The sequence below is a fragment of the Temnothorax curvispinosus genome, unplaced genomic scaffold, assembly GCF_003070985.1.
Source record: "Temnothorax curvispinosus isolate PA1 unplaced genomic scaffold, ASM307098v1 QBEX01008001.1, whole genome shotgun sequence".
Lineage (NCBI taxonomy): Eukaryota > Metazoa > Arthropoda > Insecta > Hymenoptera > Formicidae > Temnothorax > Temnothorax curvispinosus.
Window position 1 is genome coordinate 157,912 of NW_020217781.1, and position 24,265 is coordinate 182,176.

At 36.5% G+C, this 24,265-nt stretch overlaps 2 protein-coding genes across 3 annotated transcripts in view; one reads left to right on the forward strand and one right to left on the reverse strand.

The window, feature by feature from the left end:
* The first annotated feature begins 234 nt into the window (after positions 1 to 234).
* The window catches only part of LOC112457623 (calcium uniporter protein, mitochondrial), a 60,688-nt gene continuing 36,657 nt past the window's right edge, over positions 235 to 24,265 (forward strand). The window contains exons 1-2 of the mRNA XM_025020787.1: positions 235 to 413; positions 20,594 to 20,774. Coding sequence (XP_024876555.1) covers positions 321 to 413; positions 20,594 to 20,774 — 274 coding nt within the window. The 5' untranslated portion in view covers positions 235 to 320. The remainder of the gene's footprint in view (positions 414 to 20,593; positions 20,775 to 24,265) is intronic.
* Positions 22,610 to 24,265, reverse strand: part of LOC112457622 (protein javelin) — a 28,963-nt gene continuing 27,307 nt past the window's right edge. For both annotated transcript variants that reach the window (XM_025020786.1, XM_025020785.1), the window contains exon 7: positions 22,610 to 24,144. In XM_025020786.1, the coding sequence (XP_024876554.1) occupies positions 23,106 to 24,144 (1,039 nt within the window). In that variant the 3' untranslated portion in view covers positions 22,610 to 23,105. The remainder of the gene's footprint in view (positions 24,145 to 24,265) is intronic.

Below are 24,265 nucleotides of genomic sequence, written 5' to 3' on the forward strand. Positions count from 1 at the left end.
GCCGCCGCGCCGCAAGGTCGGGGTCTCGTCTGCGACGTCTGCGTCGTCTGCGTCTCGGGTCCGCGGCGCGCCGCCGATGCCGCCCGTCCGTCGCGGACGTTAGTCGCTCGTAGCCGGTTGTCGGTTCGCTCAAGCCACGCGCACTGCGGGTCTGCGGGTGGCAGGGCAGGCGGAACGTTTGTTGTCCCCGGTCCCCGTCGGTCGTCGAGACTCGTGCGCGCGCGAGGGAAGAGCGAAACGGTGGTGCGGCGGGTGCATCCTCGCGTCGACGAGGACGAAAGACGAAAGGTGCAGCCGGTTTTCTCAACAGCGGCGACGAAATGGCAGCGGTATCGTGCCGGGCGATATTCGTCGTGAGGTGGTGCGAGACGAGCCGCATGCTAACCACCGCCACGACGAGGAGGTGCCGAAAGGTGAGTGAAAGAGAGAGAGAGAGAGAGAGTGAGCGCGCGCTCACACACCTTTGACATGTAGGGCACGGCGAACCACACCTGCGTAGCGTGCGCGGCCTGCAGGACTGCACTGCAGGAGCCCTTCGGCGATCCCGCCCGGTGGAGACTCCTCTTCCTCCTCTTTCCCCGTTTTCGAGTATTCGGAGTATCGGAGCATATACGGACCGAACGAGGGGGGCCCCCCGGTGGCGGGGGGCTCGGTTACCTACCTCGAAGCCGGCGCGCGTCGGTTTATTTTGAATACGTGCGGATCAGAGACTGATATTTGATATTGCCGGGCTCAGGTATCCACCCCTCGACCTACTCGCGGTCTTGCGATAGCTGCGATAACATGTGTTACGAGGTCCCCGAGATCCTGCTTCTCCCACTCTCGTTTAAAGCGTACGCTAGCTGCGGCACGAGTGCCCTCCTCCGAACCGCTAGCGTGTGCGACCGCGGGCTCTTTATCACACGCGCGCGCCTTCGGGAGGCACGCAATGCGCCTTTGGCGGGATGGCATCGCGTCTTTCTCGATACGGCTGCAAAAAACTTGTAATGTTAATAAAACCGGTATTTTCGCGGAGAAAGAGACGGGGTGCCGCGATTTGAACGGAGCAAAACATTTCTGATGTTCTCCAGTGAACATAATGTCTCAAATCGAGACGTATGACGTCTTTCTAAGTCTTACAGCTAAAAAGGAATAAAAAGTAAGTTAAATCGGGATTAAAGGTAATCCGCATTGGTGGAAATGGACATAAGAACGCGAAAAAATCCTTTTTTCTTCCGCATTGTCTTTCTCTCTGTCTTTCTTTTGGAAACTATTTGCTGCATGCTCGCAGATGCGAGGTTACATGAGTATGTATTAGAATATATGTTAGATTGAATTTAAATTATAATTCCGAACACATACACGACATCGAGCATACGTGCGCGTCGCTCGGGCTCCACTAATTGCTATAATAACGTTATTAAACATTAATTACAATTTACCGTGGTCAGAAACGAATTGATAATTTCAAGCGTAATATTAAAGTGAGATAAATCTTGTCATTTAGTTACTCGTCGTTATCGTGGATGCGCACGTGATCGCTTCGAATAATTTTACAACTACAAAGTGATAACGCGAGTAAACTTCTCTGTGGATTTAACGCGAAACGTACGCATGACATATATTACCAGGAAAAATTAGGAATTATTTCTAATCTTGACGTTATATGCTCGCAGTTAAGAAATTTATTACCTAGGTATTGGTAGAGATACAATATGCACTATCGCCAAAAAGTATTTACCACCCCAAGAAAAATAGAAAAAATTCTAGTTTTTTGCAGCAAACTTTTAAAGTAGAGATTATTGCATGGCATGTACTCATTGTTACCTTGTAAAACTATGTTATGTTGTTATCTCTTAATCCCTTACTTCCTAATTTTACGTAATTATTTTGCGTATATGAAAAATCTCAAATAATAAATACATTTTCCGAGATTATCGGAACACGTTGGTGTATTTAGAAGCCAAAAATCAATTACAAAATTAATCAACAGGATGCTAACTGTGTAAGGCTGTAATAAAAAAACGTAACAGCCACGCATTGATGAGGCGAAAATTTAAAATAATGTTATTTTCTTGTCAAATCAATTCTTAATATTGTTTAAGTTACATGTAACTACCTATGCAATAAAGACATGTAGCAAATTATAGATCTTTTTATTAAAATTTTATTAATAAACTCCTCTCTAATAAAATTTTCTTTAAAGTGGCAAATACTTTTGAGCGGTAGTGTATATTTTCGGACGATTTCTGAGAAATTATTTAATTTTTAATTCAAGACACTCGCACTCATTCCATCGCAAATGTGCGTATTAAGATGGAAATGGAAGTAAAAAGATAGTTTACTTTCTATCATCTGGAAAAATTGGAATAGACTTAAAAAGCCATCTCTAGATGCATGGAAAATATCACGATCATAAATATTAAACAATTAAATCATTTTTATGCATTTGCAACGTACAAGTTGGCTAGTGTTTCCTTATAGTCATGCACCATGAAAAAATATACGAATAATGTGTGCAAAATCTCATGCTAATAAAATGTTATCATTCTTCTTATTAAATCCGCTTATCATTCTTCTATTGCCACGCAATATGCGGTTGTCAAGCCCCTTCCACAATAGGCGATAGCGATAGCGACAAAGTTACCGACAAAGCTGTAGTTTTGTGCAAGGGGCTTAAGATAAAAAGCAAACCGCACGCACGCATCCCGATGCGTATACGTCTTCGCGCGCCTTCCTTGCGCAGATCACATCTGCAGTACGTCGGCATTAATTAGCGTAACGCTTATAGACGTGGAATATGACAATATATTTCTGCAACTTCCATTTCTCATTATTTTGATTTTAAATCTCTATACATATTTTAATTATTTCGATTATTTTGATCTTAAGGTAAAATTAATATACACATGTTTACATTTTGTTATATTATAGATTATAGGTATTATGAAATACACATTTACATAACGAATACGGTATTATTCGCATATTAAATGTCGGTAATAAACTTATAATTAATATAATTTCTAAAGTATTCCATAGTGCAACACACACATATACACACAAAACACAAGAGAGCTGTTTAATTTCTGTTCAAAGAAAATGTAAATTTATTTATTTTGAAACTGGAAAATGATGAAGATGAGAGAAATAAACTAATAACATAAAATATTATTATTATAAATTTCGTCAATTCTTTATATTAAATTGCATAAATGCATGTCAACATTATATTTATATACAATCCAACTTATTAAATCAGCATACAGTGTCATTATATTTAGCACGCTTTCAATCGATTTTTAACATTCTTCCCAGCTTAAAATAGACCGCCTTCGCAAACTCCCATCGAGCAAAATGCAAAAAATACGATGCCCCAAGTAAATAAAGGGCTTTATGCCGTAGTGAAGTAAGTGGGAAATTAATTATGAGAAACAAAGTCTCAAGTTTGATGAATTATCGAAATGAGTCAACAAATTAATATTACCAAACGTAGTAGAACGTCGCGTGTGTTTGTGTTCCTGCCGAATATCATATTAACCCAAAGATTTTTTTCGGCATTTGGTCCTTTCGGCGCTGAGTATAACGGAAATTGAATATCTGATCGTTCTGTAGGCAAATACGCTCTTTGACGCGGGAACATCCAATTAATAGAATGCTCGCGGTGAACAATGTCCCCTTGTCCCCGACGTAGACATTGCAATTTCGATAACCGAGCCGATGTTCGATGAAATTCCCGGGCTATACCTATACCGCGCATCTTCGTCATAAAAGCGAACCGCTTGGTCCAAGCCGCGCTAAACGAGCCCGAGTTCATCTCTCGCATCGTCGCTATGAGAAGAGAAACATTTCCCGTGTGAGAAATAGAGATGCTACCTATGCTCGTAAATCAAACAGCGCGGCGTCGCGCTTTAGCGCCGACCATCGCGCTAATATTTCATCCGGCTAATAGTAATTGTTCGCTGCTCGACTATTTCCTGCGTGCACGCAGATTAAAGTGCAGAGGAAGAATGCTCACGGTGCCTCGGTTAAAATGGATGAGAAAACGGGACGGAAAAAAATTTGGGTTAAACATATTGTGCTTCTCTAAACTAGACGTCGTGGCCGCGTGGGTTTGACGCGTTTGACGTGGCTTTGGTTTGGTTTGAGAGTGTAGAAATTAGTATCATTGATGTGTTCCGACAGGCTTGGTTGCTTAAAAATAGAAAACGCGTACGCAGTTATTATTGTACAAGCGATAATATTTTTTTTATATTCTAGAATGGAATTTTTTCTGAGATTGAAATAGAATCGCAGCGATATAGCGTACAATAATCGCATGCAATCTATATGGAATTAAAAGAATTAAAGATGAAGCAACGTGAATTAAATTAAAAGTGCAGAATAAAATAATGAAAAAAGATAGAACATGTAGGTAATTGCTATAATCAGGTTAAATGCAAAAATGCTGTTGCTCGCGTTATCTGACTCTGAGTCTGTCCGTGTCAGCAATCTGGCTAGGATCCAGAATTCTGCGAATAATGTGCCATAACTGTCGGGAATCTCAGGATCGTGGAGATCCGTGAAGCAGAAAGGTACTTCACGAGTGTTTATATATATGCGTCAATAACGCGGCTTTCTCATGTCTCTCAGTAAAATGTCAGGGAGATAAATCTAGTCGCAGGTCTCTCGTGCTCTCCACGGCATTTATAAATATTCAGAGTTCTTCAGGTCGTCATACCGAAAATAACACCACATTCCTGATGAAACTTGTTTCGACCTCGAAAACGTTCCGAATCGTTTCTCATCGTCGATGGACGATCTTGAAGCGAAATTTTAGAATTATTTATAAAATTTTCGAGAGGTTGACTTTTAGGCCGAGGAGCTTCGCATGTGGACGTGATTGTTATTCTTTAAATTATTATATCAAAAATATAACTGATTCTTATGTCATCATTCAATTTTATACCGTTTTCATCGATGAATTCGGTCTTGTAGAGACCAAACCTGTTTATTGTAAGTTTTTTAATTACGAATTTGAAGATCTAAACGTAATTCAAAAGATATATGAACTAAGATAAAAGCCTTAATCTTTAAGCGTGAATTTTTGTCTTTTTCAATTTTTATCAAGAAGATAAATTATCTAACAAATTAAATAATGACACAACAGAGAATAGTAAAAAGTTTCGTATAGCTTTTCTTCTGCTTGCTCTTTTCTGTTATTCTTTATACTGCTCTTCTCTAGCAGTGTTAAAGCATCATAAATTCGCATAAAGTTTTTGAAGAAAACCGCTCGAAGTATCGCGCAATCCTGTACAAATACGTCAGCGTCAACTTTCTTTACCGTTCAACAATGTCGTGTAATGCGATGATGTGTAAAATGCAAGTTTGCGAAAAATGAATACAAGATGATGTATAGTTTCAGTGACTCATCAGTCGCGATACACGCGTTACGTCATTACATGTCAGACGGAGCCTGCTTGCGTTTCTTTTTTCAAGGAGCTCATCTGGTCAGTATTCCATTGAGCCGTCGCGGATTCTCGTTAATCTCCTTACACGTCACCTAACATGACGATCACGTATAACCGCTGTTTTTCCGAAAGAATGCGCGAATCCTCTGTTCGTTTCGCGCGGAAAGAAATAGACGAAACAACGAACGAGAATCCGCTGATTGGTAGACAGTGGAAAAGTGTATGACCTGATTACTTCGAAGCTGGGTCAGTTTTCCCAATTCGATAAAAAAAGTTTTATCCATTTCGACTCGAACTGCGACGTGCTTCGATGAAATTGCCATCGATCGCCGGTATTTTGCAGACGTACAATGCCGTGCAATTGTTCGAAGTGACAATCGTAGTGGGAAACGCGAGACAACTTTGGTCAATCGATTTTTCGTCCATTGTTCATCTATTCTCGTCAATGCTGATGCACGCGTCTCGACACAACTGGTGATCCGCGCATAAATTTGTTGACTCACCTTGCTTGGGTGACAGACCTACGCGAAGGCGTGACGAAGCGTCGTACGCGATGTCATTGACGCTACGTCCACGTAGGTGGGATGTCGATATAACGGCACTTACCTTCGTTTCGTTTATCGAAATGGATGCTTGATTTTCCACGAATTTCCGGCATTTAGAATATAGAACTTTTAGAGCTTACGTGCGACATGCGAGGTACATAAATTCTGGAAGTTCACGCAATAATTATACCGTTCGTGTTCTATTTCATCTGTGATCATCTTTATTACGTGTTCCGTTTGATCGGTTCCCGGAAAAGATGAACAATTGCGCAAGCTGTTTGCGAGTTACGAAATTGCCTATGAAACTATTAACTGACTAGGTCAATGAGCTAATTAGCTAGTTTAATTAGAGTCAAATTAGTTAGTTTAATTGAGTGTGAGTAAAATGAATGGAATAGGAATAACGATATTGAATTCAACACATTGGAATGTGCGAAGTAGTATCGAATAATTGTGTTGTAGATTTTCTGTAAATCGGTTTATAAGTGAAAGTTGCATCACGAATATTTCAATAATTCGATTGACGGTGTGATAAGTGGAATGTTCTAAATAATTAATTACAAGCGATGTATTCTTTCAGCGAATAAATGTGCAACAGTTAACTCTGGAATATTGGCGACATAGCTTACTGACCCGTACAGCGCAGGAATAATTCCATTTCAATTTTAAAATGTAAACAGAATTCACACAGTGCACAGTTGCATACAGTTGTGCATGAGCTACCGATTCTTCACAATGTATACGGTGATCCCGAATTCGTTTTCATTGTTTTCAATAACATCACGAATCCGAAAAATTGGTCCGTGTATTTTAGCAATATTAGAACGGCGCACGACAATCAACGCGAAAATGTCTGCACTCAATTTTTTTCTGAATTAAATCCTATTGGCAAATATCGATGAAAAATTTCTAGAGTTTAACCCGAGGTTCAACCGCAAAGATTAATTATTCTCTTTGACGAAGTAAAATAAATACGAGCGCGATAATTAACTGGTTCCTGAAATGAATACGGTATTTTTATAACTGGAATCGATTTTCTAGTTGAATCTTTTTCTTTTAAAGTTACGGAAACTTTTCGCGGCGTTCCATTAACCGACTAGATGATTCGGCGAAAACTCGTACGACCGCTTGGATTGCAAGAGTCCAGGTTTTTACCATAACACCTTCGAGTCTCTGAAACATCCGACCGAGTTCATTGCTTATTTAAAAGTTAGATTGAGAGTGGAAAAAGAAATTTATGGAAGAATTTGAATTTTCTTTTCTCGACAATTTTTAAAATTTTCTTTGGTCGTCACTCGTCAGTAATTTTTTATTAGACCGTCGATTTGGTTACTTTTATGTTGATCTATTATAGGTCAGATATCACCTTGGATACATTACGTCTCACTCTGGAATAGCAATAACGATTTTTATGAAGATAGAGTACCATAAAACTCACCTAGGAGTTATCAAGTCTGCCAAGAGATTATATCCTTATCTTGAAACAGAAACGATCCATCTTGGAACTGAAATATTGAATATTTTACATGGTTAAATGTACATGTGTATTATACATATATTTTATTGTATTGTTTTATAATTTTAATATAAAATTGATGATGTACAAATCGTCATAAATATTAAAGAGTGAGAGAATATAATGCTTACAGATATTAGTAATTAATTCTTTATGTGTCTGTAATGATCAAAACAATATTTACCATCCCAGAATACATTTCATGGGCGACACTTTATTGTTATGATTGTCGAATGTATCGGTCTCTGTTTTAACAGTGATAAATTTCACGAACAAGTACCATTACAAAAGAAAGGCAATTTCTGATAATACAGCATGTCACTTTCCCATACTGGTTTTTGTTAAAGTTTCGCAGCAGAATACACACGTAATAGTCAGTATACTTTGTTAGTTCTCGTATTCAACGATTTATTTAAGTCATTCCGCACTGTCGGATATTCCTCGATCGCATTTTATACTTTCACAAACTCTATTCAAGCCGTATCTCAGCCGTGGGTTTCTTTTACAAATGTACGGGATGCTCGAAATAAATACGCTATTATTAGGCTAACCACACGGATAAATGTCATTTATCTTGAGAAAATGTGAGATTGAACTGTAGAACGTTTATTTTCATGGTATTTTATGTCCGCGCGTGGTTTCCGCAAGGGCACCGAATCTCACAATATTTTATCGCATTGCAGCCCTACAAGTGTGAAAGAATTCACATTCCTTGGCAACCATTATTCAGATAATTTGCCATATAGGTCAATATGCCTTTCAATATTTCAAGCACGACTGCTTCTATATTATGTTAGGGGAAAAAAAGATTTCTGCTGAATTATGCCGAGGTCTTTGTATTATATATCAAACAAAAAATCAATTTTGCCGTATATAAAAAATGAACACGCGATATCTCTGAATTTCTTTTTTTTGATGCTTACAATCTCAGACTATGATCAATCTTTGAAGATGATCTTTGTTAATTAAAAAATGTGTAAAAAGCGCAAAACAGAAAATGGTGGATCAAATTTGAAGCAAAGTAAATAAAAGTAAAACCTGATTACTTTAATTTAGTCGAAAACTGCAGGTGAAAAGAATTATTAGAATAAAGAACAATCGAGTAGTCATAAAGGGGATACATGCATAGATTATATATGAGATATAGTAACTTGTGAAACTTATCAAATATATTACACAACAATGATCTATAATTAACTATCTATAATTAAATTAAAAAAGGTAACCGACAAAACCGACCTTTCAGGATCAACACAACATAAACAAACAAATATCTATGATAGTGCTACAGATATCTTCGTATATGAATTTTCAGAAGAAATTCGTAACAATGATCAATTTCGTGAGTCATTGTATGCTGTTTTTAATCATCCCTGGGTTCCGTAAAGCACATATGTGCGCATTTTATTTATAGCGTATGTGTTTACTAATATATAGAAAATGCGCACATATGCGCTTTACGGAGCCCAGGGAATATTAAAGCTCGAGATGAACTAAAATAGTACACACCTCATTTGTCACCCGACATCATGCCATTTATCTGCTGTTACATATCTCATTATGCATAGTTTACTAATCCAGTTTTAATTGCGACGCGTCTTGTTTACCTGGCTTTATACTCCAACAATAGCGAACAATGTCTCGTTTAACTGGCAAAAGCTCGTTAGCAAATACCGCTTGCGTAACTTTCAAATGCCTTCGATGAAAATATTAAAGTTATCTTCAATATGTACTTATCGTCGAGAGCCAAAAATATAATTATATTTAATCTGATTAAATGCGATTAGCGCTTGATACAGATATACATCAAGTGAAAAGTGACGCTTGATTGACTACATTTTCAAACTCTTATTTTAGATAAATTGTTTAATCAATCTTATTTATTCAATTTTATGTTTTCCACGCACCTAATTATTTCAACATTGTTACTTTCCACCAGATCGAATTGTACAACAAGGATAAGAGCGGATTTAACTAAGTACCGCCAGACGAGTCAGAAAAGTTTTTCTCCATTTTGTCAATAAATATTGAAAGTTACGTCGCGGAGAGAGGTGCACTCTGGCATTTGCAACGCGAAAATGAATTTCCAAAAAAGTTTCCGATATTCGAACACGAAATAGCCGGTTAAAATAGTTGTTCGCTACGCTTAATTTAATGAAATTCAGATCTTACCGTTTATTGTTATTGTGGGCAATTTCTTATTCGCTTAATTGTAGTTAGGTTTACTTATACTCGATTCGATTAGATGGTAAAGTTGCTCAAACAATATTTGAAGCTATATAACGTTGTATTAGACGTAGATCATTAATCTTCTTATACAATTATTTTTCCGTTTCGTGAACTCAATTATTTAGTTAGTGCAAAGGAAAGGAGGGAATAATGTTATAAATTTTATCATAAATTCTACTGTCAATGCGACTTCATCGATTTCCGGCGCTTATGGAGTTTATGCCACCACGGCGCGTAGCACAGTCCTAGTTTAGTCTAGTATAATCCTGGTTTATCAGTTCTGCAAAATAGCTATAAATGATTAATCAAACTTATCAGGCTACCGGCTGTTGAGATAAAACTGTCATGTGCAGCCACTGTGAGAATATTATTGCTACAGTCAGCTGTGAGTCTAACAATGCTGCTTATTGATTATCAAAGTCGCTAATAGCTATTGAGAATTAATAGGAAATGGTAGGTGCGCGCGCTCTGCTAAGTGAAAACTGCTCAGCTATTGTGGCACTTAGCTATTGTGTAGAAGTTGGTGGTCCCACCGTTTACAGATTGGTGTGACTGTTACGGAGTTATCCAAGGGGCTCTGGACTGCGGAGGCTGCGGCAGGCGGGCGCCATGAGCATCGATCTGCTCCACTGCACTCTCTCTCTGCGTCCCAGCCGACTCTGCGGCAGGGACGATCCTTATCTTGGTACTCTTGTTAAGCGAATTAACACATACAACGTTTTCTCGCGCACCATAAGAAATTAGCCCCCCCCCCTTATTTTTAAAATGGTCATGTTTTCGTCATTTTTAATGACGGAACTCTTCCTAAAATCGATAGAGAACTCTAGAACTCTTTCTAGAATTAAAAAAAAAGTGGGACCGACTTTCACAGACATCCATAAGAAACAACGAGCAATGCCGAAATGCCAGTTCGTTAGCTATGTAAACAGCTCGTTTACATATCGATTAACACGCAGTTGAGCACATGAATGTTTTGCTGAGGACTTTCATTTGTCACGATCGATCGATATATCATTGATTTTACGCGGATGAAATCCGTTTACAACGGAGAATTGTGCGAAATATCTCGCTGGAAATTCTGAGACGGAACAAAACAAGGGCAAAGCAGCCATAGTAATTTCCGAGATTGACGCGCGCTACGAGATTCATTCCCGGTTGCGTAATTGAAATTTTAAGTCTCCTGTAGTCGGAGGTTATGCATAATGTAGTGCAAGACCTCGGATTTGTCCGCGACGTCGGCTTTATATCCAAGGGAATGTGCAACGTGCCGTGCAATAATTAAATTAATATTCGACTGTTCGACAAACGAATTACTTGTTCGACAATAGTAGTTAAAGCAATTACCAGAATTTTGCTCAAGTTAATTCGATCGTTACAGAATAACTCTTGCTTCAAAGCAACTATGTAAGCAGCAAAACCGTTTATATAGTTTTATCTGTTTTTGTTTTCCGTAACAAGTTTACCTTGCGTATAGCGATCGGTAGTGTCAGAAACTGTTTGTTTCGTGTGTATACAATAAGTCAATGTAACAAGAATGACAAGGGAATTAAGCCATGTACGAAAGTTTTGCGGTTAAAATTGCCTCTTTAAAAAGGTATTTCTCGAATATGGTTGTAATCGAATAAAGGAAATTATTACGATATTGCTACCGTTGTTTAGCACGTAATAATCGTTATAACGCATGCAATGCGGTCGTTCTTTCGGAATAAACAGAGCGAATTTCGCGTATGTTAACTCATTCGCCATTAACCTATGTCATATATACTCACCGAGTACTTTACGAGGCAGTTCTAACTTATGCTAGTTAACTTAGTTCAAATAAGTAGAAAGTAATATTCTCCCGAATGTTTTGTAAATAATATATATATTAGGGAGAGAACATTGCTTTCTACACTTGGACGAAGTTACGTTTTTCATATATATATATATATATATATATATATTTTGCTGCGGAAAACTTATATTTATAGACGTATATTTGCATTTGATCAAAGATTATAAAATAAATATCATATATAGTTACAAGAGTTAGCCGTGAACCACATAGAAAAACTTACTAAGCGCAGTAAGCAAATTGGCTAATAGCTTAAGATTTCGAAAATTCTTGACTGTGATCAATTTGCTTACTACTTAAGTCTTACTGCTTAAGTTTTTCTATGTGCCATATGGTCTTTAATAAAGCAAATGCATCAAATGCACAGACGAGCAATATTATCTTTTCCAATTTACTTTAACGGCGATCATGAATTCGCTAAAGAATAAGACAAGGAGTCAATTTTACACTCTTATTCAGTAATAATTCTATATATATTTATATTTAATAAAATAAATTTTATTTTTATTACTTATAATTATAATTATTAAGAAGTATTTAATGATGAATTATAAATTTAAATTAAATTATTTATAGAAGTTATTTAGAAGTTGTAGTAATTAACATTAAATATTAAAATGTAAGATTACATTTATCTGCCAAGAAGTTTATAAACCGGAGGGAGAATTCACAATTGTAACGCCACTTGAGATTTAACATCCAGAAAACGTGACGAGAGTACCATTTACATTTTTGCGCGTTATCCGACGTTATAACATTCTGATCAGTTTATTGATCGAATTTATGATTACTTCGATGAGAATTACCATTTTCGCGACATTATCATAGAGTTTTATTGACGTAATAAAAATTTGCCCAAGTTGATATTCTCGCGCAATAAATTGGATAATAGTCGAAACGTCAAAAGTAAAAGTTGCATTTACACTTTTAGTAAAAACTATATCTTGAGATATATGAAATATCGTGATAAAGATATTTTCTTTGAATGTTTGATGAGCATCTCGCTCAATAGTTTGCATTGATTATCAGCATCTAGCTTAATAATATTTTGCATTGAGAAGATAAACAGCTCTACTTGTGATTAATAATAAATGGAAGACAAACGACAGTTACAATGGAATGAAGCTGATAATTCTGCAATATTGAAAGCAATTATTCATCGGAACCCAACAATATCAGTGGGATTCTGGGGTGACCTAATTTGTAGTCGACCGCAAATGACAATTACAAACAAAGACTGGAAATTCGCGTTTCTCTCGCGAGTCTCATTGACGTATATCTCATTGACATATCGGATATACGATCAATTTTCCGATGAGAGATTCAAATTCTTCGACAGACACTTGCAAAGTGTCTACTCGAACAACATTAGGAAGCTGTGAACGAAGATAATAATCGAATTGTGCGCAGCATGGAGCACCTCGGTCTCTCAGTCTTAATTGGAGATTCCAAATTTCCTAGGAACTTGTATGTGAATTTAGACAACTAAACTATTATATTAATAAGTCATTTTTCACTGATTTGATACATTTTAAATTTATTATTGTATACCTACAGAAAAATCACACTTATCTATCGTAATAAAATTACAGTAAGCAGTTTCAATTGGAATCAAATACTAAAACACTATCACTCTGCCATCAAAATTTGGACAACATCGATTTACATTAGGAATAAAATATTTGAATTGAATAATCGCTGATTGCTGCGAACCTTGTTTTTCATCTATAGCCAAGTTAGAGATGTAAATTTGTGTGCAAACAGTTTCGTGTTTCGCACTTGCATTTATAAGTCTTTCCATAATATTTTTTTTTTCTTTGTAACCGGTTTAAATAAAAGAAGCTTTAACTTGACAGTGCGTGCATACCTGCCGACATCAAATGTGTGCAGGAGAATATTCATAAATGAGAAGTAACAGAGATACAAGGGACAAGCAAATGGATATGGAAATAAACTGACACATCACTTCGCATCTGAGCGAACCGTTGCTCATTATTCACTATGTATGCTCGCTGCAAACCGCAGGAGGATCGTAAATTTAAACCTCGTGTATCGCGGATTAAGAGCTTTTGCGATGAAATAAATCCTCTTCCGATTACTATAACGCTTCATTATATTATTTTCCGCGTTAATGTGGGTTAGTATTCATACCCACAATAATTTCATAAATTGCTAAATTATTTTCACGATTAATCGTAGCTCATATCTCGGTAGTGTCATGATACAATTCCTTTGAAACTTTTAAAACGTTCTTGTATACGAATAAATTTATTTATGGGAAAGGCATTTCAGTCCCGACAATCTTATTGTTCTGCAAGAAATTTCACGAGCATTAAAGATCTTGGGTCTTAAAGTTTTATACTTTAGAAACAGAAATCAAGTCGGTTCTCTAATAGCACTTTGTTGTATTGCGCGAGTACTCTTAACTCTGGGCCACGTTACATCTCTCATAACTTTCAAGTTGTTCTCTAGAAAATTGCAAAACGGGGTGTGTAATCTGCTCATCTCGTCGCTGCGACTTGATGCATTGCATTAAGTGCATTTTTTCAAAGATCATGTCAAATAACCGTAGCAGAGAAACGAAAGAACGTGTTTTTTTGTTTTCTTTTTTCATCAAAATAACAGATATTGTTTACTCATCCTGAATTTGCGCGAGTATATTTTTACCTATCGATTTTAAATTAGTTATTTTTGAACGAGCGCAACACGTTTTTCAAATATCTATAACGTATCGGTTATCGCTAATCGGGTAAAAAGTTACGCATTGCAGTCTTATATATCTTTTTCGTGATATTTGACAAATGGCTTTTATGACATACAATATATTTTCAATTAACATCAGAATAAAATTTAAATTTTATTTGAGTTCGCAAATTTAATATGTACGATACGGAGTAGCTTCATGAAAAAAACATTGTAATCGAAATATATAGCTGGATAGGTTCAGCATTTATTGCATCGTATATACAGCTATTTAAACACATCATAAAAAAGAAATTAGATTTGACGATCAGGGACGAGATATAAGAACGTTTTTTTCGATACGATAATAACGTTGTATTATGGTATAATCATGCGGGCAGCGATTCTATCTAACACTATTTAATGCCATTTGATAAAACTGTTAATGACTAGGGTGGTTTAACGACGTCAATTTCAGCCCAGCAACAGCTTTGTCGATATCCCTTTAAGACTCGAGAGCAACGTACGGCGAAAGCTACCTTGTCATCAGATTCCCCTCTCGCTCTCCATCGTTTTTTCATCGGAAAACGTTTCCAAATTTACGCAAACTCTGAAAGCTTCGTCTAGCTATCCGGACTAAATTGCGTTGGAACATCGATACGAGATGGAAAGATGAAAAATGCATAACTTTGGCTACGGTCAACGTGACGCTACAAATGCTTCGAAGCATTTTTTGACTCGTTAATTCGTAAAATTCTTCTTTCTGATTGGTCGATCAAATGCTTCGAAGCATTTGTAGCGTCACGTTGACCGTAGCCTTTATCACATTGACACGTGCGCCTGGCGGGGCGGGGGGCAGGGCAGGATCCGCAGGACGGTCTTTTTCGTTTCACGAAATCGTAGCGTGCGAACGTAACAGAATTACACCGTGTGTTTTTATTTTTTACTACTCGCGAATACGCTTTGTGACGCAAATCAAGAGGTAGAATTTAATTGGCACGATATAGGCATCGCGTGCGCGTGATGCTGTGATGTGTGCGATGTGTGCTCTCGCAGAGCACATCAACAAGCGGAAAGGTCGCAAGTTGGACGGATTAATACGGAGGGGCTCCGGCTTATAACCGTGCACTTGGCTTTACCATTACCGCATCACGCCATCGATCCCCTGCCCAGCGTCCAGTTCCGCTCGACATACGGCGTAGAAAATGTTTTCAGCCTGTGTAATGGTGGTCGGGGTCGGGGGACAATGTTGATCGAAAGGGCGTATCGACTCAACGCGCATAGGGATACAACGAAATTATATCACGCTTACCCTCGCTCATGCAAGCGGAAGATATTTGCACGTTAATTACTACAAAATATTGTCAGACTTTAGTAATTTTTTATTTTATCATATTGCGATTGTTTAGTAAATTACTATAAATATAATACTCTCTAAATCTGAATCAGTGAATCACTTAGAGAGTACTAAGTTAGGTACACGGAAAAAAAATGATGTATCAACAGCATCATTTGTTATATCAACAGCATCAGTGTTATTGAGATAAAATTTATTGATGCAACATTAATATTAATGAACAAAAAACATCAGATAATTTTTTTAATAATTTATGTATTTGGTCCAATAATATCCAATTGAATTAACTACATATGCTTGTGGCAGCCCATGATGTCGACGTTTAATTGAAGCAACTTTATTCTTTTTCCGTGTATAAGTTTATATTTTCTTCATTTTGTCGTAAAATAGCTTATTGTATGTTAAAGAAGAAAAGAGCGATAGCGTATTTTGTAATTGATTTTTCTACAGTTACCGTATCGCAGAAAAGCATTTTTCTGAGATTTTCTGCTTTACTATTATATTCGTATATCTCTCTACTTTTTCTAGAACGCACGCAATTTGCGTCATGTATACGGATAGAGGACAAACGCATTACTTAGCTTTGTATAAATATATTGCATTATTTTCTTTATTTTTTTTTTTACAAAAGTTGCAACATGCTACTGCTTCTTTCGTCAAGAGCAGTTGGAAAATATGTTTTACGTCCTTTAACGTCGCAGAGTGAAAAACGGTGACCCGGTTTGAAACGAAGTTATAATGACATATGAGAGCCGATGGAAGATTAAGTAGAGGATGTAATCGTGTAGTCTCGATTTGCTAATTAGAAGCTGCGAAATGATGCGCGTTTCGTTCCAACTTTGCCATACCTAGTATGGTGTAATTTTGTTATTTAGTTAGCAGTGCGTATATAATATGCCTCTAATGAAAACTTGAAAGTTTGCACAAATTAATATCCTTGTATAAATAGATCCTTGATCCATGACTATTAACGATGTATGCGACGAAGGAAAGTTGCTGCGGTGAATATGTATGACTTGTGCTGATATTGAATTCCGACATGATTTCCGGCGTATATTATATTTCTCTCAGAATTGAATGTTCTGGTAGGAGAACCGTGCGGTAACCGCACATGTGAAATTCAGCGTTTGTAGGTTTGCAGGTAGCCAATTAAAGAGTTACCGCCAAGTTGATCGAGCACTGAGCTTTTCTTGAATATGATAATTGCGTATCTCATTGTGTCTACCATCATAAAATGGATACAGATATCTTTGGATCCAGAAAACAATTCAAAACGAAAATAATTCGCGATATATTAATATGTATACAATTTGTTTAGAATTTTATTTTTAACATTATTTTAAAATAATTTTTTTATTGTTATTTTAATTATATATACTTTGTTTTAATCAAATATTAAAAAAATAAAATCACAGAAAAAAAGGAATATTCTTGATTTGAAAATATCTTTAGTTTCAACGTTGAAAAAGTTAGAAATCTTGAAATGAGATTATATTGCGTTAAACGAAGAAAATTTTCTTGAATGAAGTCATTATATAATAATGTAATAAATGTTGAAATAAAATGTTGAAGTTCTTATAAGAAGATTATAGTAATCTTGCGTTATAACGAAACAATCTACATCTTCTTATAAGAATTTTAACTTTTTATTTCAACATTTTTTTTCTCGGTTGAACTATGTAACGAGTTCATTCAAGCAAGTTTTCTTCGTTTAACGCAATATAATCTCATTTCAAGATTATATATTCTTGCGTATATATGAGTATAAACAGTGTTGATTTGACATTTCTTTTTTTTCTGTGTTCTTATTTAAAAAGTATGGTATTTCTCTTATATTTAAAAAATGTGTATTGTTTAATGTTAGTATATTTTGTAAAAAGGCTATTGCGTTTTTTATTAAATTATCAATAAAATCTTATTAGCAATATAGCTTAAATTATTATAATTTTTAGATTGTTTGAGATTTCTATTCTGGCTGATGATTCCAAGAATAAATTAGTATAGACACACGGTACGCGCATGTTGAGTGCTCGTAAACCAAAAGCACTATAATTAGAAGTGCCACTTAAATTAGGATTATACACTGTCACCTGTGTCAAGTAATATTTCATGAAAATTATGGACACACAACTTAAATTTTTAGAAATTGGATAGTCACTACACGGTCCTTTAAAATTGATGGAAAGTGGACACGCTCATAACGTTATTCCTGCAGGGAAAATTGAGACTTTATTTCTGCTAAAACGAATTAAATGTCTCCATGAATCAAGAAATGCGATATTCTGAGAGAATGCGGATAAACAATCAATTTTCTATTTTTATTTCTATTAACGATAACCTTTTATATCCTCAATTACGGTAAATCCTGTTTTTATACAAAATTTCTAAAACCTATTGTTACAATAGTAGTCTCTTTCTCGCTCTTGGAACTATCGGAAAAAATACTTTAGCACTTGTTAGATAATCAATGATAGCATGTTTCTCAGTGTGATTTACACTAACTTTAATAGTGGGTTCGCTAGAGCGTATCGATCGAATTTTTAATTCACGCGCTATGGACATTTGCACGTATTCTATTTCAAGATGTTCTGTTTATAAATTTATATCATTCGAGTATACATAAGTAATGTCTGCAATTGAGATGTACAATGGACGCTGCACAGTGATAAATATTGTCGATATAGAACCATGTGCCAGACGCATCTGCATTTCACAGACAATCGCGCGCAACTTGCTGGGAATTTCAAAGTCAATCTTCTTGCAAGGTACAAATATAAGTCCCGCGGATGCCGCAGTGGAATCGATGGTAACGCTTCGCTTTGAAACCGGGATAAACGCATCGGAAATAAGAGGAGACACAAGAAGAAACTAGGGCACCGGAGCAGAGACATCGAACGAGAAATGGATATAAAAGGGTTAAGCGTTTTCGAAGATATATCGTCTATATGGGCATAATTTTCAGAACTTTTGCGTCCACTCTTCAGCCAGTTCAGCCGTTTTCTTGGTCACTTTTAAGAAGGAATTTATCTGTCTTTAATTCAACGTACGTATGGTTGTACATACATCTGCAGTTCGCTCACGATTACGTGTGAAACCGAAGCGATATTATTTAGCGAAATGTGTCCGAAGAAAATTGCTTATATGTTCATCTATATAACTTTTATTTACACGTCCATATTAACTATGCGTACTATGGTGTATCAATTTGTCATTAAAGAAACTGGAAATTACAGACCAATAATGTGCGTGGAAAAGAATGCTAGCTCCCGAAATAATATCCTTCTTCGATTTAAGACTGATTGAAAAGCAATTTGATTTTTAAAAGTTTGATCTTTTTATGAGGAATAATCAAATACTAAAAATAAGTAATTGAAAAACAGCAGGGATTGATTAATGTAATTAATAATTATAGGATTATAAAATGTGAATATAAACTAACTGGGCTTTTCTTTACTTGTACTAATTTATTATAATATATAAGTTTTCAAGATTTAATTATTTGAAACTTTACTTGTTACTTTATGAGAAATACATTATTATTAGGTATTAATGTTCCAAGATAGCTGTGTTTCAAGTCCGACAAATTTGCAGCGCGCAGTCTATTAAGTTGGAATATATGTATACAGTACAGTATATACATTATAATTCGTTATTACTTCTTTACTTAAGTATAGAATATATGAACACCAACACCTTGTTATGGCTCCACGCTCCATTTTTCTTCGTTTGATTTCTAATCATGTGAGCCTTTACTATTATTATACATATATTATTATTATTATTATCTATTATATCTTTACTCACTGTGAAACTTCACGGAATTAATGATAAACTTCAAACACAGTTTTTTGCTCCGCGTTTTTTTAAAACACGCTTTGATTTGCGTTCTGCAATGTATTTTTATTAGTTGTATTATATTTAGTTTTCCTTTTCTCTCTCTCTGTCTCTCGGTCTCGGTCTCGGTCTCGGTCTCTATCTCTACTCTCTATCTCTGCCTCTCTCAATTGATTCTTTCTACATCCGCTTTTATCTAAAAATAACGATTCTCCTTGGAGAATCAATGCAGCGCCATTGAAATAGTGACGTGCTCCCCTGAGAGTTTAAATCTACTTCGTTTCATCCGATTTTGTTTAATCCGCTAACGGCTAACGGAAATATTATATGCGCTGCTTATGATCATATAATTAAATTAAAAATTTTCAATTTGTGCCGATAAAAAGATAATATTTACGTTACGCGAGTTTTTGCTATTACAGTACGGTATGAAACCGTAATCTCTGCCGTACCGTGATTACATTTTCAAGTTAAAAGTCGGTTGCATCAACCGTGCTGTATTTTACACAGATTTTCATCATATCCAATATTGTGTTTTCATGCACTGAAGTGTACGTTATGCATGCTTTTCAAACAGAGATTTCTTGACTAACATGTTTTCGAGTACCCATGCGTGAAAAGTATAACAATACATAACCATAACAACACGTAAGCCGAACCACAAAGTATTTTTCAGAAAATTTTTCCAGAAAATACGTTAACAAAAATTTACAAAAATAGCGTTTTTAATATATTATGAATTTTATGTATATCACACAAGCTGCAATAATGCAGCTTCTTAGTCCTGTATTAATGCCGCGCTGTGGCATTAAAAGTAAAATAATCTAATCTTGCTAATATATGCATTTATTCTACTAAAAGTTAACATTTTAAGCGGATTAAAACAAACTATAGACCTTGTTAATGAAGCGTTTTGTATTTATCTGGTGAATTATTATATAGTTTATCGGATAATCGATGAACAATAGATGAGCCATGAAGAGACTGTGAACCGGTGAACTTCGATGATTGCACGCTTAATTGAAAATTCGCGTTCAATCTGACACATGTTTAACGACTTCGTTGAACTCTGATAATACGCCAATCAAATTTCCGGACTCGTATAACTGTTTACAATCGTGAAAATATCATATAAGCAACGACGGAAATTGCTGTTGCGCGTTTCAGGAAACATGGTGCAGACGATGGTGGCACATCTCTCAGAGGAGCGTTTCCCTCTCGGCCAGTTCCTACTCGCCAAAGTTAAATCCGCTTCTGATGAAGCAACTGAAAGAGCCTAAAGCCACGGAAAAGGAAGTGAAGAAAACTGCAAGAGTTACGTCGGCGGAAAAGGAGATCGAGAGCGTTGGTGAGTTACTCTTACCCTGTTTATTAAAACCAATCAAGCAAACGTATTGTATGGCACACAATGGAACGTAATAACGATCGTAATATTTATTTCTCTCGACTTTATCCGTAACTTGGAAGCATCAAAGGTTGTAGGGTCTCTATCCCAATACCTATACAAACGCGATTAATCTGAAAGATGTATCCTTTGAAAAATTTTTAAAAGCAACTACTTCACTTGCTTTTGTTGTTTGGTATATTTACCGTAATTTTTTTAATTTTCTACATTAAATAGAGTTTTGTAATTAGTTACGCGGCATGCAATTTTAATATGCTTACAAGAGTATGCATGCAAAAATATTCACGCTCTTAGTATCATTAACACATTTTCAGGCGCGCTGGTGCATTAATTGTGTAGGTATATACGCGATACACGAGATATGCAAATAATTCTTATCGTATTATATATATACAACTAAAACATTAAATCATCGCGTCTCCCATTCTCGAACGAAAGGTTAAAGGGAAACAAGACACGTAAAACGATTGAAGTACTGACACAAAGCACCCGTGAGTTTTTCAATTCCGCGTATAAAAGACACTAATAGAAAGCGAGCTCTTTCGCACGGATACGGAGAAGTTTCGTAATACTCTTTACTCAAAATTCGAGAACGTCTACCTGAAGATCGCTTTACACAGTATCAGTCATACTGTATAAAAGCTCGCAGTGTACATTTTACGACACTTGGTCTGCACAACTGATGTAACGCTTGACACCGGGCTCACACCGAAAGCTTTTACGATCCTCCGTATTTACGAATGTGCCACATACACATCTAAAATAAATCGATAATTGCGCCGCTCCTAGCGAGCAAACTGGGACTTTATTGCGTTTAAATAATTACGCCGCTGCGCAGAAAATATTTAACGTGTTTAACAAGAATTATGCTCATTTACATATAAATTGGACTTTTTACACTTTGCCTGCATTTTTGAAAGTTTTTCGTTATTCTTATCGTTATTAATGTTTTTTTGTTCTTAATAATAATAAAACACTATTCTACTATTCCACTACTAATTTTTACGAGTGATTGCGGTAATATTATTTATGCGAGTCATCATCGTGAGTCCACATTAAGACATTCCAGACCACATGTTGGGTCTTGGCTTGCCAAGACGTTCTCTGAGGTCCACAGTTAAACCTTCAAAAGAATCGATAAAATCAACGTCGTTCCAAGAATATATAATGTCGAAAATAACATCGTGTCGTCTGGGCCTTCAATATATCATTTAACTTGAGACGTGTGTTGTAAAATGTGACATTCAAGGCTAATCTTCGTGACTCGGTATTTATCCATCCTTTTTTCATCTGTTCAGTATGATGGTTTAAATATATATTACAGATAAATGTTTGGGATAATTATAAAATTTTTTTTGCGAAAACTTACAAGTCATTGTACAAGAATAAAATACCGGAAGGTCTCAATTTAATTTTAACGATGTCTAAAAAGAGTATTAATAATTGGTAGTTATGCAATAAGGAACCAATTCATTGCAATGATTTTTAGTTCTGATGTATTGCAAAATGATCTTGAACAGGACAAGATTTTCTTAAAACATGGAATTGTATTCGAGGAAGATTATAGTTTGGTCATTATATTTCAGACAACGTTGGCACAGAATTTTATTTCTGTTTCGCGAAATTTACTGTAGTGGAAAAGTAAAATTTTGGCCTTGGTTCCGCATTGCAGAACTGCGTCCAATTAAACAGTACTTAATAATTATATAATCTTTTGGAGAGAGAAAGAGAGAGGTAGAAAACATTAATAAATGAAATTATTACATATGATTATTTATTACACATTTAGTACACTCAAATTACATAGATCATTCGTACTTTATGCATTATATGCAATAGTATATTGAATCTTTAATATGTATTATATTTTAGTACGTAATCAATATTTATTACCTGTTCTAATATGACTCGTGTGGATTTATCCACCTGGAATAATAAACTAATTGATGGATAGCACTTCCGTACCAATAAATTACTTTGACTATCAATATACTCTCGCGATATTTTCGTTATTTGTCAAAAACACAGTCGCCAGAAACACATTTTTAAAAAATTCTTGTTTTATTTCCAGCAACGTTTATTCGATTGCGATTAAAATTTATCTTTTCGCAAGCTGGAATATCTTTTTTTTTCGCAAAAGAAAAATTATTTTTATTAACGTCAAGAAATATCTTCACGTAACATTTTATTAAAAATAATGATCACGTTATCTCCTGCTCTCATCTGTCACAGTCGCATCAAAGAAATAAATATCATACAAAAGATAATTCCCGTTCAGGATGTTTGCGCGTACTGGTTTTGCTCATCGATCCCATTGAGACTATCCTCGAGCACCTCGAACTCCTCGAACTCCATTTTACCGAAGTCATTGCCGACCTTCCAGCTCGAGTTCACCTCCCATCTCGTCAACGCACTCGGCATGAATCTACTCGGATAATTGGATCTCGAGTCGTCCAGATCGTCCAGCTTAAAGTCAGCTTTGAACGTCTTCCTCGTTTCCTTAGAATCTTCTTTCTTCGGCTCCAAACCAATCACCACCGGCGGTTCTCTCTTCACCTGTTCGACCTGCTCGATCCCCTCGTCCCTTTGTGCCTCGTCTTTTTGCCTGCTGTCGATCGTCGTGATCTCGATACTGGGTGTCTCCGCGATGGTACATTGTCTGAGATCGACGCATCTGTCGCGATTGCGACGCAACGATTGTCCCTCGACAAGTCTGCCGGCCAATTCCAGCCTGCTGTCGCAGGAATTACTCTTTACCAGCTTGAACTTTACGTAATCGTTCGATTTGTCGACACGCTTGAAACCGTTGCCGATCAACGGCGATACCAACGGTCCGTTGTGCATGTTGACCACTTTCCCGCCGTAATAAGTTACGGAAGTGCCGCACTCGCGGATCTTTCTCAGCACGTCTTGGGACACGTAATGCCCCGGACCATTCGCATCCGCGTCGTCATCGTTGCAATTCATATCCTCGTCATCGGACGACGTGCAATGAGCACCGCTTCCGGGATCGGTGTCGGGATAATCGCTGGACACGCCGGAACTCACGCTGCCGGAATCCCAGTTTTGATGATGATGATGATGATGATGATGATGATGATGATGATGGTAACGACCGACCTTGTTCTTAGAACAATTAGAACCGCTTGGCGACGTATTTCCGCTTCTGGCTTCGAAACTTTGCGCGAGAATTCTTGTTTTTGACTCGCATCGGGGACTTCCGAGTTCCTCCTTGGCGACGGAAACTGTCGATGACGCGGACTTGGTCTCGAAGAGTCTCGTGAGATCTTTTGCTCTGCTGGAACATCTGGATCTGAACATAATATACATTGGTTATGACTATTCACGAACGATCGAGGGATGAATCAAAATTTTTAAGGCTTTGGCTACATTAGTTTTAGTACATTAATTTTAGTATAAACGACTTACTCTTT